General features: G+C 39.1%; 2 protein-coding genes across 4 annotated transcripts in view; one reads left to right on the forward strand and one right to left on the reverse strand.

The window, feature by feature from the left end:
- Positions 1–453: 453 nt before the first annotated feature.
- On the forward strand, positions 454–9,005 carry LOC139779137 (uncharacterized). Its single transcript, XM_071717393.1, has 2 exons — positions 454–1,008; positions 2,583–9,005. The coding sequence occupies exons 1-2, from the start codon at positions 856–858 to the stop codon at positions 5,979–5,981; spliced, it is 3,552 nt and encodes a 1,183-aa protein (XP_071573494.1). The 5' UTR covers positions 454–855; the 3' UTR covers positions 5,982–9,005.
- Positions 9,006–9,190: 185 nt separating this feature from the next.
- The window catches only part of LOC139779139 (aquaporin AQPAn.G), a 28,731-nt gene continuing 19,748 nt past the window's right edge, over positions 9,191–18,173 (reverse strand). For 2 of the 3 annotated variants that reach the window (XM_071717395.1, XM_071717397.1), the window contains exons 2-5: positions 13,242–13,499; positions 12,437–12,721; positions 11,915–12,124; positions 9,191–10,774 (exon numbers count right to left, since the gene is read on the reverse strand). In XM_071717395.1, coding sequence (XP_071573496.1) covers positions 10,733–10,774; positions 11,915–12,124; positions 12,437–12,721; positions 13,242–13,499 — 795 coding nt within the window. In that variant the 3' untranslated portion in view covers positions 9,191–10,732. Of the gene's footprint in view, positions 10,932–11,914; positions 12,125–12,436; positions 12,722–13,241; positions 13,500–18,173 lie in introns of all 3 variants that reach the window. The other variant, XM_071717396.1, reaches the window with a different exon arrangement.

An 18,173-nucleotide genomic window follows, 5' to 3' on the forward strand; every position in this document is an offset into this window, starting at 1 on the left:
AATTTGCTGTAGCTCAATTAATTTTTTACTATGAATCTAAAAATAATTCGTTTCGATTGTATTACTCTTTTCCTTTTTGTACTATATTTTTTTCCTATAAAGCCTTAATGTGTATATATCAATATTATTTTATTTATATGCAAAAAAGAAAAAAAGAAAAATTAAAAGAGCGCAAAAAGAAGAATACCCAACTCCCAAGCCTCCATCTTGGAGGCTTCAACGTAGAGTCTTCAACGAGGATAGACGCGCCATCTCTCCACGAAGAGTCGCACTAAACTCGCCATACCAATCGGCGCCAAACGCGTTCTCCACTTCACCGACCGCGCGGCTCGTTCGCGCCACGTGTCATCCGAGCGATGTTTGCTCCGGCGCCACTGTGCAAAAGCTGACGACAGCGTCTTCTCCACGCAGCGGAGACGACGCGCGCTTGGCCAGCCTGTTCCGCGTTCTTCCGCCATTATAAAGCGCCGTGGCGGCGTACCCGCTATTCCCCGGTGAGAAGAGGCGACGTTCCACGACGCTTACCGACGCTCGGCGTCGTCGAGCGAGTGAGCGAGCGAGCCAAGCGAAGCGGGCGAGCGAGCAACTAACGAGTGAGTCGAAGTAGCGGCCGCGCGAGTTGTCCGACGGATTTCGTACGCGGATCGGATCCCGGTGGTCGGGCGGCAGCAGAGTTGCTCCGCCGGAGTAGTTAATCGTAATCGCGCGGCGGTTGCCAAGCGGGACGAGCATCGTGCGTGAGCGCGAGAAGCAGATCGGAACACGCTACCGCGGAGAGGAAGAGGAAGAGGAAGAGGAGGAAGAGGAGGAGGAGGAAGAAGAGGAAGGAGGCGAAAAGAGACGCCGGCAGACGGAATGGAGAACAGGCCGACGCCGCTGCGCTCGCGGCGCGTCTGCCGTTTCTGCTTGTCGGACTCGGAGCCGCTGAGCTTCATCTACGAGCGCGACCCTAACAAGCCGTTCCAGGTGCCGCTCGCGCTGCAGATCATGTCCTGCGTCGCCATCGAGGTGAGTGGCCCCCCCCCCCCCCCCCCGGCCGCTAACGACATACCCTCAAACGGGCCGTCGGCGTCCGTCGGCGGCATCGACCGCCGGAGCGCGGTGGCTCCGACACCGCCGCGCCGGCCGGAGTTCCTCTCGCGGGTAACATGCACTCGGCGCGACTCGTGCGGAGTTCTCGGCTTGCCTCTCCGTTCGCGCAGCGGGAATTTGATTAGGAGGCGGAAGGGGCAGGGGCGGGCTACCGAGGGGTGCTTTTGTTGTGTCGCGGAGCAAGTTGATATACGGCAATACGACCGCGCGGCGACATCGGTAATATAGACGGTGATATTGCCGGCCGGATGCGGATTTCGGCGTCGCGGTTCCGGTGATCGCGTGGAGATGACGTTCGATTGACAATTGCGTTTCCCGCCGGATTTCTCTTTCTCACCCGGAGCCCCGGAATTTTCGGAGCATGACGACAGTTTATTTTAAATTTTAATAGATGAACGGTTTAAATAAAAAATAATTTATTCCAGTCTGTCTTATAAAGTAAAATCAATTTTGTCCAATGATTTGTTGATGGAGTATTTTATTTGTTCGTATAATCGTATATACGTTTGCTTTAATATTTATCGCGTGTCTTTCCGTATTTAAATGGAAACGGAAACTTACGCGATACATAGAAAATTGAATGCATGTATTATATGTCAAATTCTATTTAAACGGAAGTCCTATAAAAATATAGGGATATTATACATAAGTGAATAAAAAAAGGAATCTGATATTCCATTCTTTGAATATTAGATAAGAAATAATATTTATGCTTTATTTTTCCATTATTGCTTTTTAAAATTAAATCTATATATTTTTATGTTATTTTATATTTTATTTATAAAATGAAAGAGATTAATTAATGTTCAACTACTCACATATTTTTTGCATTTTATTCTTTTATACATAGATATTGTATACATAGGTGTAAGTCAAATATTTAAAAAAATTTGACTTACACCACTCTGGTTTTTACCCTTCCATATATACATATATCTTGTATTAAATTGCATTTTGTTTCTAGATTTTTATTACGCTATGTATTATGTGTCAAATTCTATTTAAATGGAAGTCTTATAAAAATATAGGGGTATTATGCATAAGTAAATAAAAAAAAAGAATCTGATATATGTTCCATTCTTTGAATATTATATAATAAAATAATGTTTATCTCGGTTTATGCTCTATTTTTCCATTATTGCTTTTTTTATTAAATCTATATATTTTTATTTATATATTCCATATTTTATTTAGATGTGATATATATGGATATGTTTCATTATTTCTTGAATTTTTCCAAATAAAGCATCTGAACCAATGAAGTTATACGTACTTATAGTGTTTTATATCATTTAAATAAACATAAGTAATTTACAAGATTTATAGTATATTTACCTTTGAATTTATAAAACTTTGCAAAGTCGAAGATCATATGAATCCAACGAAACCTCTCCTGCAACTCCTGAATGTCCAACGCCGAAGAAACTCCTTTCCGGAACCCCAACTGCTGAGCACGTCGCTAACGATCCACCGCGTCTTGTTCTCGATAGGTGTACGCCGCGGACGGGATGCCGCAGATGATCTGCAACATGTGTCGCTGGAATCTGGACCGCTCGTACAAATTCAAGCTGCAATGCAAGAAGGCCGACGAAGCATTGAGGGACTACCCCCTGTCTGGAGTGTTGCCGAGACCCTTTCCGCCCCTCCCCACCGATCCACCGACGGATATCGGCAATAAGAGATCTTCCGAGAGATCGCAGAATGAGGTCTCTAAGAAGCAACGTACCTTTGATAACGACAGCAGAGACACCAGAGAGAGACGTGAGACCAGAGAAAGGGAGAGGGAGAGGGAAAGAGAGCGACAAAACGAAAAGCAGAGGGAGAAGGCCAGCGAGCATCTTTATGAAGAGGAGCAGGACGGAGGCAGCGAGGGTGACCAGGAAGTGAGCAACATCAAGGAGGACAGGAAATTAGAGCCAGGAGAGATCAGAGTGCATGCATGCGATCAGTGCGAACGCACGTTTCCCTTGCGTCAGGCTCTCTTGTTGCACATTCAGCGCGGGCATCGCGACCGCAATTACAAGTGCACCGAGTGCGAGCGGCACTTCTTCACCAAGTACGACTTAGGCAAGCACATGACCACGCACTCGGAGGAAAAACCGTACTCGTGCTCGATCTGTCAGAAGCAGTTCTCGCGGTTGAATCTGCTTCAACGTCACGAGAAGGTACATAGGGATGAAACGCGGTACGCCTGTCAGCACTGCGACCGCGAGTTCTTCACCACGGAAGAGCTCGAAAAGCACGAGGACTCGGTGCACAAGAAGGAGAAGCCGTTCCAGTGCAACATCTGCAACAAGCGCTTCCAATACAAGCAGGGTCTGGAACGGCACGAGGTGCTGCATAATGAAGATAAGACGTTCGTGTGCGATTACTGCAAGGAGGCCTTCCACACCAGCACGAAACTGGCCCGCCACCTGTCTACTCATGCTGGTCATCGACCGTACATGTGTAAATTGTGCCCGCGCACGTTCCTACTGTCGCATCATTTGACCAGACATATGCGTACCCATTCGGTGGAAAAGCGCCACGTTTGCGAGGACTGCGGCAAGGCGTTCAAGCGTAAGGAAAGCCTGGAGGTGCACCAGTTGACGCACACGAAGCGCACGGGGATGGGCCTTACTTGCGACGTTTGTCAAGAATCTTGTCGCAATCGTGCCGATTATGTTACTCATATCAAGCAGCATATTGAGGCAGGTGAAAAAATGGGCCCGGACGGCTTGCAGCCCGACACCAAGAAGAATCTTGAATTGGATTCTGATGAGGAGGAAGAGGAGGAGGATCAGTATTCTGACGGGGATGATGATTATGAGCCACCGGCGTACATTGTGAAGAAGTTGCCGAAACCGCCGAAGCCGCCGAAGCCCTCGGAGAGTGAAGAGGAGGAGGAGGAGGAGGAAGAGGAGGAGGAGGGAGAAGACAAGGAGGAGAAACCCGAGAAACCAGAGAAGGAGGAACGTAAGGTGGTATACGTGCGTGGCAAAGACGGCAATATGGTGAAAAAGACCATTAAGACGCTGATGCCCATCCAGCGTCGCGACGTTCAAGAGCAGAAGGTCACGAAACAAACCACTCCGACCAGCTCCGCTTCTCAAAGCAGCTCGAAAGGCTCCGCGTCGTCACAGATTAAGGATGAAAGCTCCAAGAGTGGCCGTGTGGATGAGACCGAGGCGCAGGTGCAGAAGATCGTCGCTTCGGTGTTTAAGGAACACAAGATCCCGCTGAAGCACCAGCAGAACGCCGGCCAGGATCAGTCTAAGGAGTCGCTAGCACCTGTAACGAGATCCCAGAGCGCTTCCCAGGAAAGTCACAAGGACGGCGACAAGGCGGAGACCCCGGCACCCGCTCCGAAGGCTGTCAACACCGTTAAGGTGATTAAAAGAATTGTGCTGAGGAAATCGGCAGGAGGCAGCAACGAAGGGACGGCAGTCAGTACACCCGTTGTCAAGGAAGGGGATATCTCCCTGAGCGGCACTCCCGGCTCGCATAAGGTCAAGCGAGTGATCGTTCGTAGAATTATCCGCCAGGGTGACACTACTCGCGAAGTTATCATGAATCCGGACGGTACCACGATAGATCCCGCGGAGCTGGCGAAACTGCCGACCGGCAACGTGGTGAAGCGAGTGGTGGTGAAGCGACCGCTCGACAAGAGTCAGAACCTGGTACAGGCGGTGTTGCAGTCCGCGGAACAACGTCAGAAAGCAGAGGACGCTATTTTGAACGAGAAATTCGAACTGAAGACCTTGGCGTCGTCCAGCGGTGGCACGCCAAAGAGCACCGTTTTGGCCGCTCCGAAAAAGACGCAAGTGGTCGCCCAGGGGCAGGATCAGGAGACCAAGGAGAAGCTGGAGCAGTTGGAGAAGCGCGTGGAGCAACAGAGGTTGAAGATCGAGGAGCTGCAAGCGAGGAAAGCGCAGCAGGATTACGAGGCGATCGATGAGATGCTGCCGGAGCGACACGACGAGTCCGAGGATGAACAGCAGTTGCCGCTCAAGAGAGTGTTCGTCAAACGGAAACAGAGTATATACGACGAAGAGCGGGAGTACAATGACGAGACGGATACGACAAAGGGTGACCCGACCCAAGGGTCAGAAAAAGACGAGACGGAGCAAGTTATGGTGAAGCAAGAGGAGAATCCTGTCGCGGAGGAGACGTTGGAAAATGTTCAAACAGAGGTCCAGAGCACGCTGAAAACGACGGTGAGCGGCAGCAGCAGCAGCAGCAGCAACACTACGTCAACCGCCACGCCAGCTCCGAAGAAGGGCCCGACGATCTCCAGCAACAAGGTGTATTCGAACAAGCGTTACATGATCGTGAAGCCGAGCGATACGTCGGAGGTGGAGGAGATGAGCCGCGAATTGTGCAGCATTTTCGAGACTACCGACAACGTGGTGAAGATGCAGGAGACGGTTCTGAGTAACCTCTCGCAGATTTCCGGTATCGCAGCTTCGACTACGTCGGACGTGAACGCGTCCGCGAAACAAAAGACCGACTCGGCGATGGAAGTCGACGAGCAGGATTTGGTGGTGGATCAAGACATAATGCAGATGAACGAGGAGAACATTAAGGAGGAGACGGCGATGGAGGTTGAGGTCGCGCAGGAGACGGAGATCAAACTGGACTCCGAGATGGAAGAGCCGACGCAGGTGATCGCTGTGCAGGAGGAGAGTCAGCCGGACTCCGGTGCTATCACGCTGGACAATCAAGACCTCTCCGAGACCACTTCGATTTTCGAAGCGTCAGACGACGTGCTGGAGGTACAGAAATCGACGGCCGTTAGTCTGAGCGATTCCGTCATCGAGTTGTCGCAGGGCAACGACACTATCAATCTGAACGACACGAACGACAGCCAGGACAGCTTGGAGGTCAAGCTCTCGCAGATGGAGGGTTGAAGGAGGTCTATTTTTTTTTTTGCTCGACCGAGGTGCTGCACCAAGTAAAAATCATGCTCTCGAATTCACTGTAAGATTTCTGAGGTCTATCGCACGATTGGTAATTAATTTTGATACTTGGTATTCAAAATTAATCGCTGTTCAGTTTGGTTGACGTCAATATTAACGTTCCGGCAGTGGACCGTATTATTGATATCATGTAATCGAGATTGAGTAAAAAATAGAATAATACAACGTTGCAATTATGAAGCAAGTATAAAAAAAATTGCATTATTAAAATTGGTTTTGCATGTACCTAAATTGAGTTTGAGTCATTTAATATAAAATAAAGCTCGAGATCGTTTTAACACTTTAGCTGCAGAATACGCATATATACCATAGGACGTATATATACGTACGAAAAAGAAACCTCTCATTTGCGTAATGTATTCCCGTCTATTCCTGTCTATAAAAAAGCTGTATGCGAGCATTTTCCGTATATAGCAAACGGTTTTTAATTGAAACGCGCCACAGCTAAAGGAATAAAAGGATCGAATTCAACTCGCATAATTCGAGCTTTAATTACTTTATATATATATATACTATTATTATATAATAATTACAATATTAAGTTTCTCGAATTATACATATATATTAGAGTCACGTTATTATTATTATTATTTTAATTATTACAATGCATAATATTATACAATATATATTAATATTATAATATATATTATAAATATTATAATTATATATCATATTATTAATATATATTATATTATACATTATAAATACACTTAATAATATATTAGAACACTGATATAACATCACAAGACCTCTAAAAATTTTATTCTTTTCTAGTTGACTCTTATAATGTTAGCTTTTATAATTGACTTTGTCTCTTCAGTCATCTTGAGTTCTCACTTCCATATACATAATTATGAAAAAGCGTTGATTAAAATTATTAATCTATTTTCTTAAATACTAAATGAAGTCCTAATGTCTCTCTTATCCTAATGCAATGTAACTTCGACAGTATCATTGATATTCAGAATAGCAACGTTAATTTCCAATTGCGCAAGACTCGACGAGAATTTCGGCGAATTAAACTGACAGCAACAAGCATTTATATATTCCGTTAACGTACACTGCAAATCCAAGTGTGTTATTTTGACATTTTAACTGAAGCTCTTCTTACACATTTCTTGCCGTTTTAAATCACGTCATTTAACACCCCAGATAGCCAAGCATTCCTTGGCATAAAAAGGAAATAGTGTTTGGCATAAGTTTCCCTTCAGTTGTCATCATATTGCTGTCACCGGACAACAGTAATTTCGTTTAGAGCAACTTAAAAGCATTATGCAGACAACGATTACCTTACGCAAACAAGCGGAAAGCTCGTAGTATACTTATTGCCATAAAAGTTGCCACAATCTGTTGGCAACCGTTTTGGTGGCAATAAAAGTCGGCAATCCAATAGTCAAAATCGGAAGCCGCTTTCCTCAATATTGAAGGCAACTTAGCAGAGCAGTTTTAAGCAAATTGACAGCAACCTGCGGGCAACTTGGCTATCTGGGACAGCTAAACCGTATTAACTTTTAATTTAATGCGATTAAACGTGTTAATTTAACACGCAACAAAACATGTAAAATGAGCTATTTGGATTTACAGTGTATACATATATTAAAACTAAATCAATCGTGTGAGGACGCTTTTACAGAAGAATATCGTTGCATTTCTTTCATTTAAGCACACACGGTTTTTTTTTTTTTTTTTTTTTTCAGTCGCTTCGACGATATCGAAGCTCGGTGATCGCGCTCCTCTCAGGATCACGTCGAAATTTCTCTCACATGTCTTTTACTCCTCTTTCTGTCCGAAGATGATAGATTTGACGAAGGTAAAAATGACTCGAATGAATCATGTATCATTTACCATTACCGCGCGAACGTGACGAATTATCTTAATTATTTAACACGTATCGAGATACCTATTATGTACATTTCAAAGCTTTCCTTCTCGTAGCTATACAATTATGTTTATTGCTTTTCCTGGGAGTAGCTCGGAAAGTTGCAACATTCTGAAGTATCTTATTGGTTCTGCCATATCTTATCTTATTTACCTTGATATCGCAAAATTTGATTCATGCCAATTCTCGAGGTGAACAGAGCGATTTCTAGATCGGAAAGAGTTTCCGATCCCTAACATGCTCGCCTTTATTTCGCCCGTATTGTTGTTCAACTAGGTACATCCGCAATGAGAGGTCAATTGTAAATATATGGTCAGCCACCGGATGGTTTTATTGGCACCGACTTGCGAACTGTATCACAGCTGTGAGAAATATGTACATACCGTGTCTCTCCTGGCGGTTTCCTCATTCGCGCACGTTCGCTTTTGCTACGACAAAACAAAGGGAAAAAAAAAAGAAAAGTCGTCGAATTCGTCTTCTTTTTTTAGCGTTAAGGATTAGTGCGTAGTCAGGGCCAGTTGCACCAACCAACGGTTGTCATTCGCCTGGCACTCCTCCCCCTCAGTCAATTAAGTCACTTTTACGATTTTTAATTATGATGAATAATATACACCTTATTTAATTCAATGTAATTAAGACATCTGCATCTTAATCTGAAAATGTTAGAGTAATTTGACTATTCTAAATTATATAATTACGCTATCATTTCCGAAACACGGAAACAAATGATTTAGGTAACCGGTTTTTAACGTCGATTGAAATGCAAGTCGCTAATTTTTCTTCGAGCTTGCTCCTATTATACGTTTAGAATAATTGTGGATATTAAAACCGCGAGATTTATTTTTCTCCTTTTTTTCTCGTTTTCTTATTGGTGCAACGGACTCTGATTCTGCAAGTCAACACATTTATAACGTTGGGAACATAAGAGATAATGAACTATAGATATATGTTTACAGTAATCATATACAGAATTATTTCGTTAAACTAGTTGAAACGGTAACATGTAGGTTACCCGATATTCTGCAAGATACTTGGAACTATATATGAAATACAAAAGTGTGTAAGTGTAAAAAGTCCACCGCGATATTTATTGCGCCTTTTCTCCATCCCATCCACTTCCGAGCAACAATTAATATCCAAACAGGCAATTCAAAGGGAGAAAGAGGTAAGAATTATTACATAATTATATATTATATATAGTAGGTATAACAATTATTGTAGCGTTTTATTATTGGCAAGAGGATAATAATAATTCGACAGATTTATATAAAAACTTAGACATTTTATTCCATACAACATTACATATAACGGTCACATTTATGATAGTAATACATACGTACTCTCTGATGATCATTATTAATATATAAATATTGTCTTGTTGATTCTATTTATGGGAGAAATGCATATTTTTTGTTGCCAAGGTATGAAATATATATGATGAATTAAAAGTTACGATTACTTGAAAATCAGTCGCGTTTTTTACGATACGCTTTTAAGCAATTAGTGGTTTTTAATCAAATATCTTACAATTTTTTTTTTAATAAGCTTTCGTGCATGTGAACATATCAAAAGATTCAGAGATCTACGATGATCGGGTAAAAAATGTCGAGACACGATCATCTGTGTATCAACTTACGCGAAATAATTACGAGCATGCATTTGCGTTAATCTAATTGCGAAAATATCGAAAAGTCACACAAGCTCATAAATTAATAAAACATACAAATAACTAAGCAAATAAAAAACGATGATTTATTAAAAAAGATAATGGATAACTATACTCTGATCGAATCTTGCTTGTTTGCAAGCAAAAGATTTGTTATTTATTAATTAGTAACTAAATAAGGATAAATTATTAAAGGTTGAATTAAGATTTTTCATATATGTATATAATATGAAATGATAAGTTAACAGATATGCATTCACTAACATTATCAAATGCCAAAATTTGAAATTGCTTCACATACTTATGACGTTTAAGCAGATTGCATGATTTTTTTTTAGTATTATTGTGATTAAAGTGCAGAAAAATTTAGTCAAATGTTGGGTGGATCGATAATTATCAAAGGTGTTATCGAAATGCATCTTGTGCAATAAACGGCTATATATGTGTTACTCAATGTGGCATGAGATGTCGGCAACGTTACTTCGTGACAAAAGATCTCTTTGGCTTTCTTTTCGAATTTTTCACGATTACAGGACGATCTATATCATTATCGTATAATCAAATTTTTTAAAAGTTTAATTTATGCAATGAAAGATATTATTGTTATAAATTGGCAAAAAATTATAGAGAGAAAAAAAGGAGAGAGAGAGACTCTTAATGCCTTAATATTTTATAAAGCACGGAATTCTCTTGAGAAATTTATCTATCAATTTAATTCATTTAGTCGCATTAATTCTCTTTGTGAATATATTTCTATGATGCCTTGAATTATTTAGCATTAAAGGCATTTTCAAATTACGTTAATACCTCTCTTGCTGAACTTTTAAAAATTGCTAATTGTACCTAATTATGAAAAAAATGTACATTTTATTTTAAAGTCAGCGAATTGAAATGCAAATGATTGCGCCCGTAGATCCGTCTTATCTCCTCAAGGATCAATGAAAATCGACGTCGTCACGATCGTGTTTTTTTTTACACCACTCCATCAGAAAGCAATTTTATATAAACTTCAGTTTCGAAATACACGTGCGGTACTTTTTACATATAAAAGCTGTCCGATAGTTCTTATCACATCATATACGATAAAAGATGATTGGCGAGTTGGCAGAGAAAGACGGTTAGAGTCGGTTAAGAGCGTCAAGCGAGACTGACGTTTTTCCTGCTGGCAAGATTCTGGAGCTGTAAAACAAGGATGTTTTCATGTTCGCTATTCTCTTTTAATTCTTTTTTTTTGCGATAGTTCTATACTACGGGCGAAACGCTAGATCGCTCTTGTACGTCTGGGCATCTTCGTATCTTAAAGTCCGCCACGTCCGCTGTCAATGTACTCGAACCTCTGTGGGATAGAGACGATCGTGGACTTTAGAATGGAAGTCTCTTATCCCGACAAAAGTGGTGCACTTAGTTCCGGTGCGAAATAGTTGCGAGATTTTGTAAAGAATGAAGAAAGAGCGCGAAATAGTTATAAAAGCAAGTATATCTTGTATTCTATCGTTTTCTTGAAAAGTTTCTGAACGATGGTTTTTCTTTTTTCGACTCTTTTAATGTTGTGAAGATTGTATGAAAATTAGGTACGAAAAATTATCTTGAACGAAAGATTCTTTTTCTTAAAAAAAAAAAAGTCTGTTTTTCTTCAGAAGATAAGAATGCATTTCTATCGCATTTTACTATCATGCATTATGAGCACGCACGAATAAATTTTTTTATTGAGTACCCCTTGCAAGAATCGGACAAGAATTTGTGCTCCCGAAAAGTCCAGTAAAAAATATCGAAATTCTAGTAAATAGTATCTATTATTTATAAGTGGTAGTATTATTTATAAGTGGAAAGTTAATGCGTATTTCAGTGCAGCGATCGACTTTCATGCGGATTAAACGTTTGTTAATGCATAGGAAGATGCCAGACTTACATTGTATCTAGAAACTAAAATATTTTCAAGTCACCTTCAGACACTGACAATTTGAAAAAAATATCCAAAGCTCGATACTTAATTTAGTAAATACTTAATCTTTTATTTGTTGAAAAAATTGAAATATCTAAATAATCATGAATTAAGAGTTTACCAAAAATTAAATAAATGATTAATTATTAATTATTAAAAGAATCAAGGAACTCAATAAAAATGTATAGTTTCTTTATTAATTATTTAAAAAGTTTAAGAAAATTGGAAAATTTATCTAACAGAAATTAAAGAAAATTTAAGACTTAATAAATTTATGGAAAATTGAGAATGAGATGAAATTGATTATGAGATCTCGGCAACAGGATATTTTCCACTCGTGTCTGAAAGTGATCTCACATTCTTGTGGTACGATGTACCTCCTTTTCGTCGGTGGCGACGGAGGCGTAAGTCCTGGCGGGTATTTCCGGTTGCTTGGCAGGTCCTATCGCATGCACGTAGATGAGTGCACCGGCAATACCGCCCATAATTGGACCCACCCAGTACACCCAGTGATTGTCGAAGACGCCCATTACCACGGCGCTGCCCAGCGAACGCGCCGGATTCATCCCCGCACCCGTTCGCGGTATCTGATTATTAAAATATTGTTACAAAAACGTAAAATAATAACGAAAACAAAACAGAATTAACTCCTGAATTTCTATAAGACATTTAACAATAAGACTTTAAAGCAATTACAGTAATAAAGAGTTAATTTTACAATTTTAAACTTCAATACTTTCATACAAAATAAATGTATTATATTAAGATAATCGAATTAAATTCGATTTGAATTAAATTGAAATTGTAATTTAATTCAATTTTAAGATTTATTTTGAAATATTTAAAATATAATTAAAATAAGTAGGAACTGTCTTTGTGATTAGAATCGGAGTACTTACGCCGGCGAGATGGCCGACGGAGACCGACAGGCCGATTAAAAGGGGCGCGATGCCCTTGCTGTCTGGTTTAGCGGCGTCGCACGCCCCGCAAACTACCAGCACCAAGAGCAAAGCGAGGAAGAACTCGATGCCGAATCCTTGCACCGGAGTGATCCCATGGGAGAGCTTCACCACGCCCAGGAAAGCCTCCATCGTGTCGGCCGAAAGGGCTCTTATGATCGCCGAACCCGCGATAGCGCCCGCGCATTGCGCCACAACGTACAGAACACCCCTGATAATTGGTACCTGCGACCGAGAATTGTTACTTGTTACCGTAATTAACCGACAGGAAACATTTGGGCAAGAAAAGAAGACGAACTTGAACAGATAGTTCAAGTTGATTGGATAAGCCACATAATTAATTCAGTCATCGATACTCAATTGATTTTTAATTACTAGAATCATTTATGTGATAATATGAAAATTAATATTGAAAATTAATTGCGTTTATTAACGCGTTAATTTAAAATTTACTGGGATCTGTTTTGATCGTCCAGATAGTTCTGTTTCTTTATAGACGCAAAGACGATCGATTTTCATCGCGGGATATCGAATTCTTCGGGCTCTTCTAGGATAGATTTCATTTGCGGAATAATAAACGATTCTCGGTTTACATATGATAGACATATATATTATATCAGATTGAAAGCGATTTTAGATAGAAGGTTTTTTAGACAGATCAAGTGTTTTATAGAGGAATTTTCTACACGGGCAAGTTAAAAATACTGAAATTTTTATTGAATATTAATATAAAATCTGTCACTACCTTGCCAATGACAACGAGACCGCACGTGACCGCCGGATTGATGTGACCCCCGGAGATATGACCTATCGTCTGGATTACGACCGCCACCACCAGACCGACGCACAGGCTAATAGCGACGACACTTTCGGTCACCACGGTACCGCAGACGAAGAAGTTGAGTAACAGGGTGCCGAAGAATTCCGCCAGAAGGGCGCGAGGGAGACCGACCTTCTTGTCGGTGAGCTCGTCAGCGCCCAGAGCATTCTTCAGATTCACCATCTGAGATATGTAAGCAAAAAAGTAAGTGAAAAATAAAATCAATGTTGAAATCAGGAAGAGGGGAAAAAATATATGTAATATTATAAACAAATATATGTAATCCGAATAAAGAATAAAAAAATGTTTATCTCGAAGTAACAAAAAATTTTAATACTAGGATAATTTTTGTTGAGATTTTTTGACGTATAGGATTATTACTTTAGCGGCATTTTTCCAAGAGACGAAATATATTTAATTCGTTATCGTCTTTATGTAATAAGGAATAAATAAGAGCATTTTAGGCGTTCAAAATTTAAAATGGATTTTTCTTTCGAGCTTTAACATTCTTTTTTAGCGACGTTTAGCGGCTCTGTCGATCGACGGAGTGGATCTAGATCGAGGACGCGACGTTTTACGAGCGCAGCCGCGACGAAAGCTTCGCCAGACTGCATTACGTATGCAGATCGTTACATCCTTACCTCAAACGATCGGTTCGAATTACCTAATCGCGCCAATCGCTCGCTGATCAACGCTTACGCGCTTTAATTACAAGCAACCGTGTTTTTCTTTTCCAATCAAAACAAAAAGCTCACATATTTCATTGTCCGTATATTACAACTCTATAATTTACAATTTTGTGTTATTGTTTGTATTGCAATTTTGGAAAGAATATAAATAGCTTCTTTAGAACAAGAAAAATGAGAATTGGACGTAATTATATATAATTGAAAATTATATAATTGCTATATTTGCGTGGCTTTAATAAAGAATAAAAATTATTCTACGTACATACATTAGAATTTCATTCTTATTGTTAGTACATATTATGTTTAATTAGATACACAATTCATTTTTTTTTAATGTTGCATGCGTAAAACAACAAATTAATTAATTTTTAATTAAGTTAAATACGATTTACATAATATATCTAGTTAGAATAATAAAAAATAGTATAAATTATTATAACTTTCGATAAAACTGATTCTAAAATTATGTTTCATTGTATTTAAATTTTATTAATCTTATTCTTCAATTACATTTTTAATTAATTTTTTTCCGAATAATTACGACATTGAAGATGCAATTGGCAATTTTTATTTTATTTTTACCTACTTAAAAAAATTAGGGATTTACTATTAATGTCTTAAATTTGTTTCAGAATTATGATTTCTTTTCGTGATTTGTTCCGTTCACCACGTTTCTTTTGCCGATAAATGTTTCAAGCAACAAATCATCGCCAGACGCAACCGGCTTCCCTTCCAAAAATGCCATCACGCGGATTACGCAATTACACAGGCGTCATTACTAAAGTCGTGAGCCGAGATGATCCGATCCTACAGATGATGTCACAGCCCGAGATTGTTCCTCCTTCGCATCCGCTCGACTCTGTCATAAAGCTATTTGTCGCTTACATGGCCGATTTGCTAAATCGCGCCGTTACGAAGCCCGGTAAGTCAGAGGAACCGGATTTATTTGTTGATGCGTTTACGAGATCACACGATCGTTCGTCAATCCCGATTTTCATGAATATAGATCGTAAGCCGAGAAATCATTTAGAATAATTAATATTTTACAGAAGTTAAATCTAATACTTATTTCATAGAAATGTTATTTTATAATGTTAATATATATCTTTATATTAATATTTATTAATTAATCTTAAATTTACTGATATTATAATTAATATAATTATAATACGCGCTTAGCAAATAAAAATTTACAGATGTTCTGAAATTTGATATTTTAAAAATAAATTCTTTGACAGGCCTCAAATCCGTCTTTTCTGAGTCAAATTCACATTTTCAAACCATCGATATATCATATCATGTCGTTTATCATATTTTCTAACGTTTCGCGTGACTTTCTATTTTAGCATTTTGTCCGCGTGGCATTATTAGCTGAATTAATGAATTCCGCTTGGCCGCGACAATTTCATCGGCTTATAAAAGTGCGGTTAACGCTCGCACGTTAATATAGAGGCGTGCGACAGTGTCGGGGAAATTCTGCGAAATTCGAGTCAAATCTTTATTTCCCATCGTTTATTTAGCCTTCCTGCCATTAATCTCATCGCTGTAAGATCATGAAGTTTATGCTTTCGTAAATGCGTTTTTTCCGCAAAGATTTAATCAAATCACGAACGCGCGCCGACAACAACGCGAGTTCACGTTGCGAATTGCGTGCTAATAGATAGAACAATTATTTATTGTTTGTACTGGCGATTATTTATGTGTTAAACGTTATGAAAGTTTTTTAACAAAACGCGAATCTTTCCACAAATAATTGCTCAAAAAATTTCCTAAGAAATTCCACAAAATGCTGTCTAATTTCGAAAGTATAATATTATGAGGCGTGCTCTCGTTCGCATAATGTCAGCATATGTTATATTATTATTTGCATATTATTGTTTATTGCTATTTACTTTATTCTGTAATATGACACATGCATGATAGTACAATTTCTATTTTATTAAGTGTAAGAACATAAAAGAAATTGGCAATAAGAGAGTCGACGCGGTTATTAGTGCGTAATGTCAAAAGACAGATATATTTGCATATTACAAATTTCCGGACGTTTCGGCTTTTCTTCGAGCCATCCTCTCTCAGCGGTACAACAATAAACTATTCTCCATCATAACCATGAGCCTTCGGATTAGGAGGTCGGAAAACCATGAGAACTAAATGATTGCTATTTATAAGTGGTCAAACATAATTAAGGAGGTTCTACAGGTACTCTCTAGTCAGTCGAGAGATGAAGAGAAAATCTTCAAATTCATCAATTCTAAGTATTTATAAAATATTTTCATGAATTTTGATGATGTTAGAGCTTATATCATACCCGTATTAGTCGAAGCGAGGAATAATTAAAAATATCGTGTAAGTGCTCCTTTGACTCCGGCTTCTTATACATGCGAGAAAATGTGATAACGTCACGAACTTGAGTCTCGCTGTTCTGCTCATATGAGCGTGGTCCTTTTCTAGTCAGTGACTGCGTTTACTTTTATAAATTTACAATCCCAGGTAGCAAACACAAGTCATTTTGACGTCAAATTTTGGTCCTTTACTGACCATTCCTGACGTCACTAACTGGCGGCATAATGACGTTAAAATGACGGTCTAATGTCACAGACAATTGACGTCATTTTCTGACGTCTTATTGACGGCAAAAATAGGTCCATTGTACGACATACCGGTTTCTAGAAATGTTTTTTATGAAATTAAAATGTTAAAATGTCTACTTGATAAACGTTTATAAAAAAATGTTCTTTTTCTTTATCTAAGAAAAAAAAACTTTTTTAACTGTTTCGTTACATGCCATGTGCGTATAGTCGCTTCTCAAGGCGGTCACCCATCCTAGTACAGTACCGCGTCCGAGTCGCTTGACTTCGATGATCCAGTGGACAGTGACGATCTTCTCACCCTGATGCTTCCTTATTAACTGTACTTGTCTATAACAGGTACATCTTTAAAGTGTTCAAAAATCTTGTAATGATAATCTTCTTAATAGCTATAACACTGCGTGAAATAGTTATCATAAAACTATAATCACACGCAACTACATCCACTTATACCATAAATTCGCCACTTTAATCTTAAAGTTGCTAAACAAACATATTGCAGTTAATTTAGTGGTTTTTATTTTATTATTACTTTATTAAACAATATTAAGAAGTAAAAATAGTTATATTATAAAAAGACCTTATTTGGACGACTTTAAGACGTCTTTAAAATGACGTCTTTAGATGGTCTAAGAAATGACGTCTTATAAACGTCCATTATTAGTCGCCGATGTCATAGACTAACCTAACCAAAAATGACTAAAAATAGACGTCATAATGATGTTATGGAGTAACGTCAGTATAATGTCATTTTTAAAGACAAGGTCGCTTTTTGGTCATTTGACGTCATTTGTACAAACATGACTAGTATTTGACGTCAAAATGACTTGTGTTTGCTACCTGGGATGACTCCTCCAAGCCCGACCAATTCATGGAGAAATAAGGATAGAGTCTTACGTGGTGTCAAAAGAGGAAAATTCGCTAAAAAGAAAGGTGTTCTTCGAATGGAAAATGCCCAAAAATCATTGACAGATAAAAGGTTATGTGAGGTGCAGTCGCTGCGACGTTGTTAAATCTCCCTTGTTATTCGAAGCACGCTACGTGAACTGTGATATGGCCTGTTTCAATAGCCAATATCACAAAATTTTACACGATAACCCTTGTTTTTCTCGATATTTCTGAAAAGCTTAGATTAAGATCTATAAGAGCTCCGTTTTTTGAATCTCTGGTAGGCCGCCTTCATATAATTAATATCTTGTTTCCTGTCTCCGGGAACCTTTTTGCCATAAGAGCTCATGTTAAAACTGTGATTTCAAAATTCATTTTTGCAAATTTTTACACGATAACCGATGCTAAAATTTTTTGAGCACTTTTCTCGCATCTCACTTTATACGTCCATGAAGTTTTTTTCCAATTTTTAGATACATCCATTATCTGTAGAACCTCCTTAATGAAACAAAGAATAAGAGCAATAACTCATTTTTATCCGAACACTCACCAGATAGTCCGGAGAAAGGAGGATGGTTAACAATATAAAATTACATTAAAGATTAAAGTGTCCATGACATGTTATTGTCACGATAGATAGCACGACACTGTAAGTCGTCAAGTGGAATAAGAACAATTATACCAAGTAAATT

Source organism: Temnothorax nylanderi, unplaced genomic scaffold (genome assembly GCF_030848795.1).
Source record: "Temnothorax nylanderi isolate EJ_2023f unplaced genomic scaffold, tnyl_v1.0 TNYL_tig0212_pilon, whole genome shotgun sequence".
In the NCBI taxonomy this organism is placed as follows: domain Eukaryota; kingdom Metazoa; phylum Arthropoda; class Insecta; order Hymenoptera; family Formicidae; genus Temnothorax; species Temnothorax nylanderi.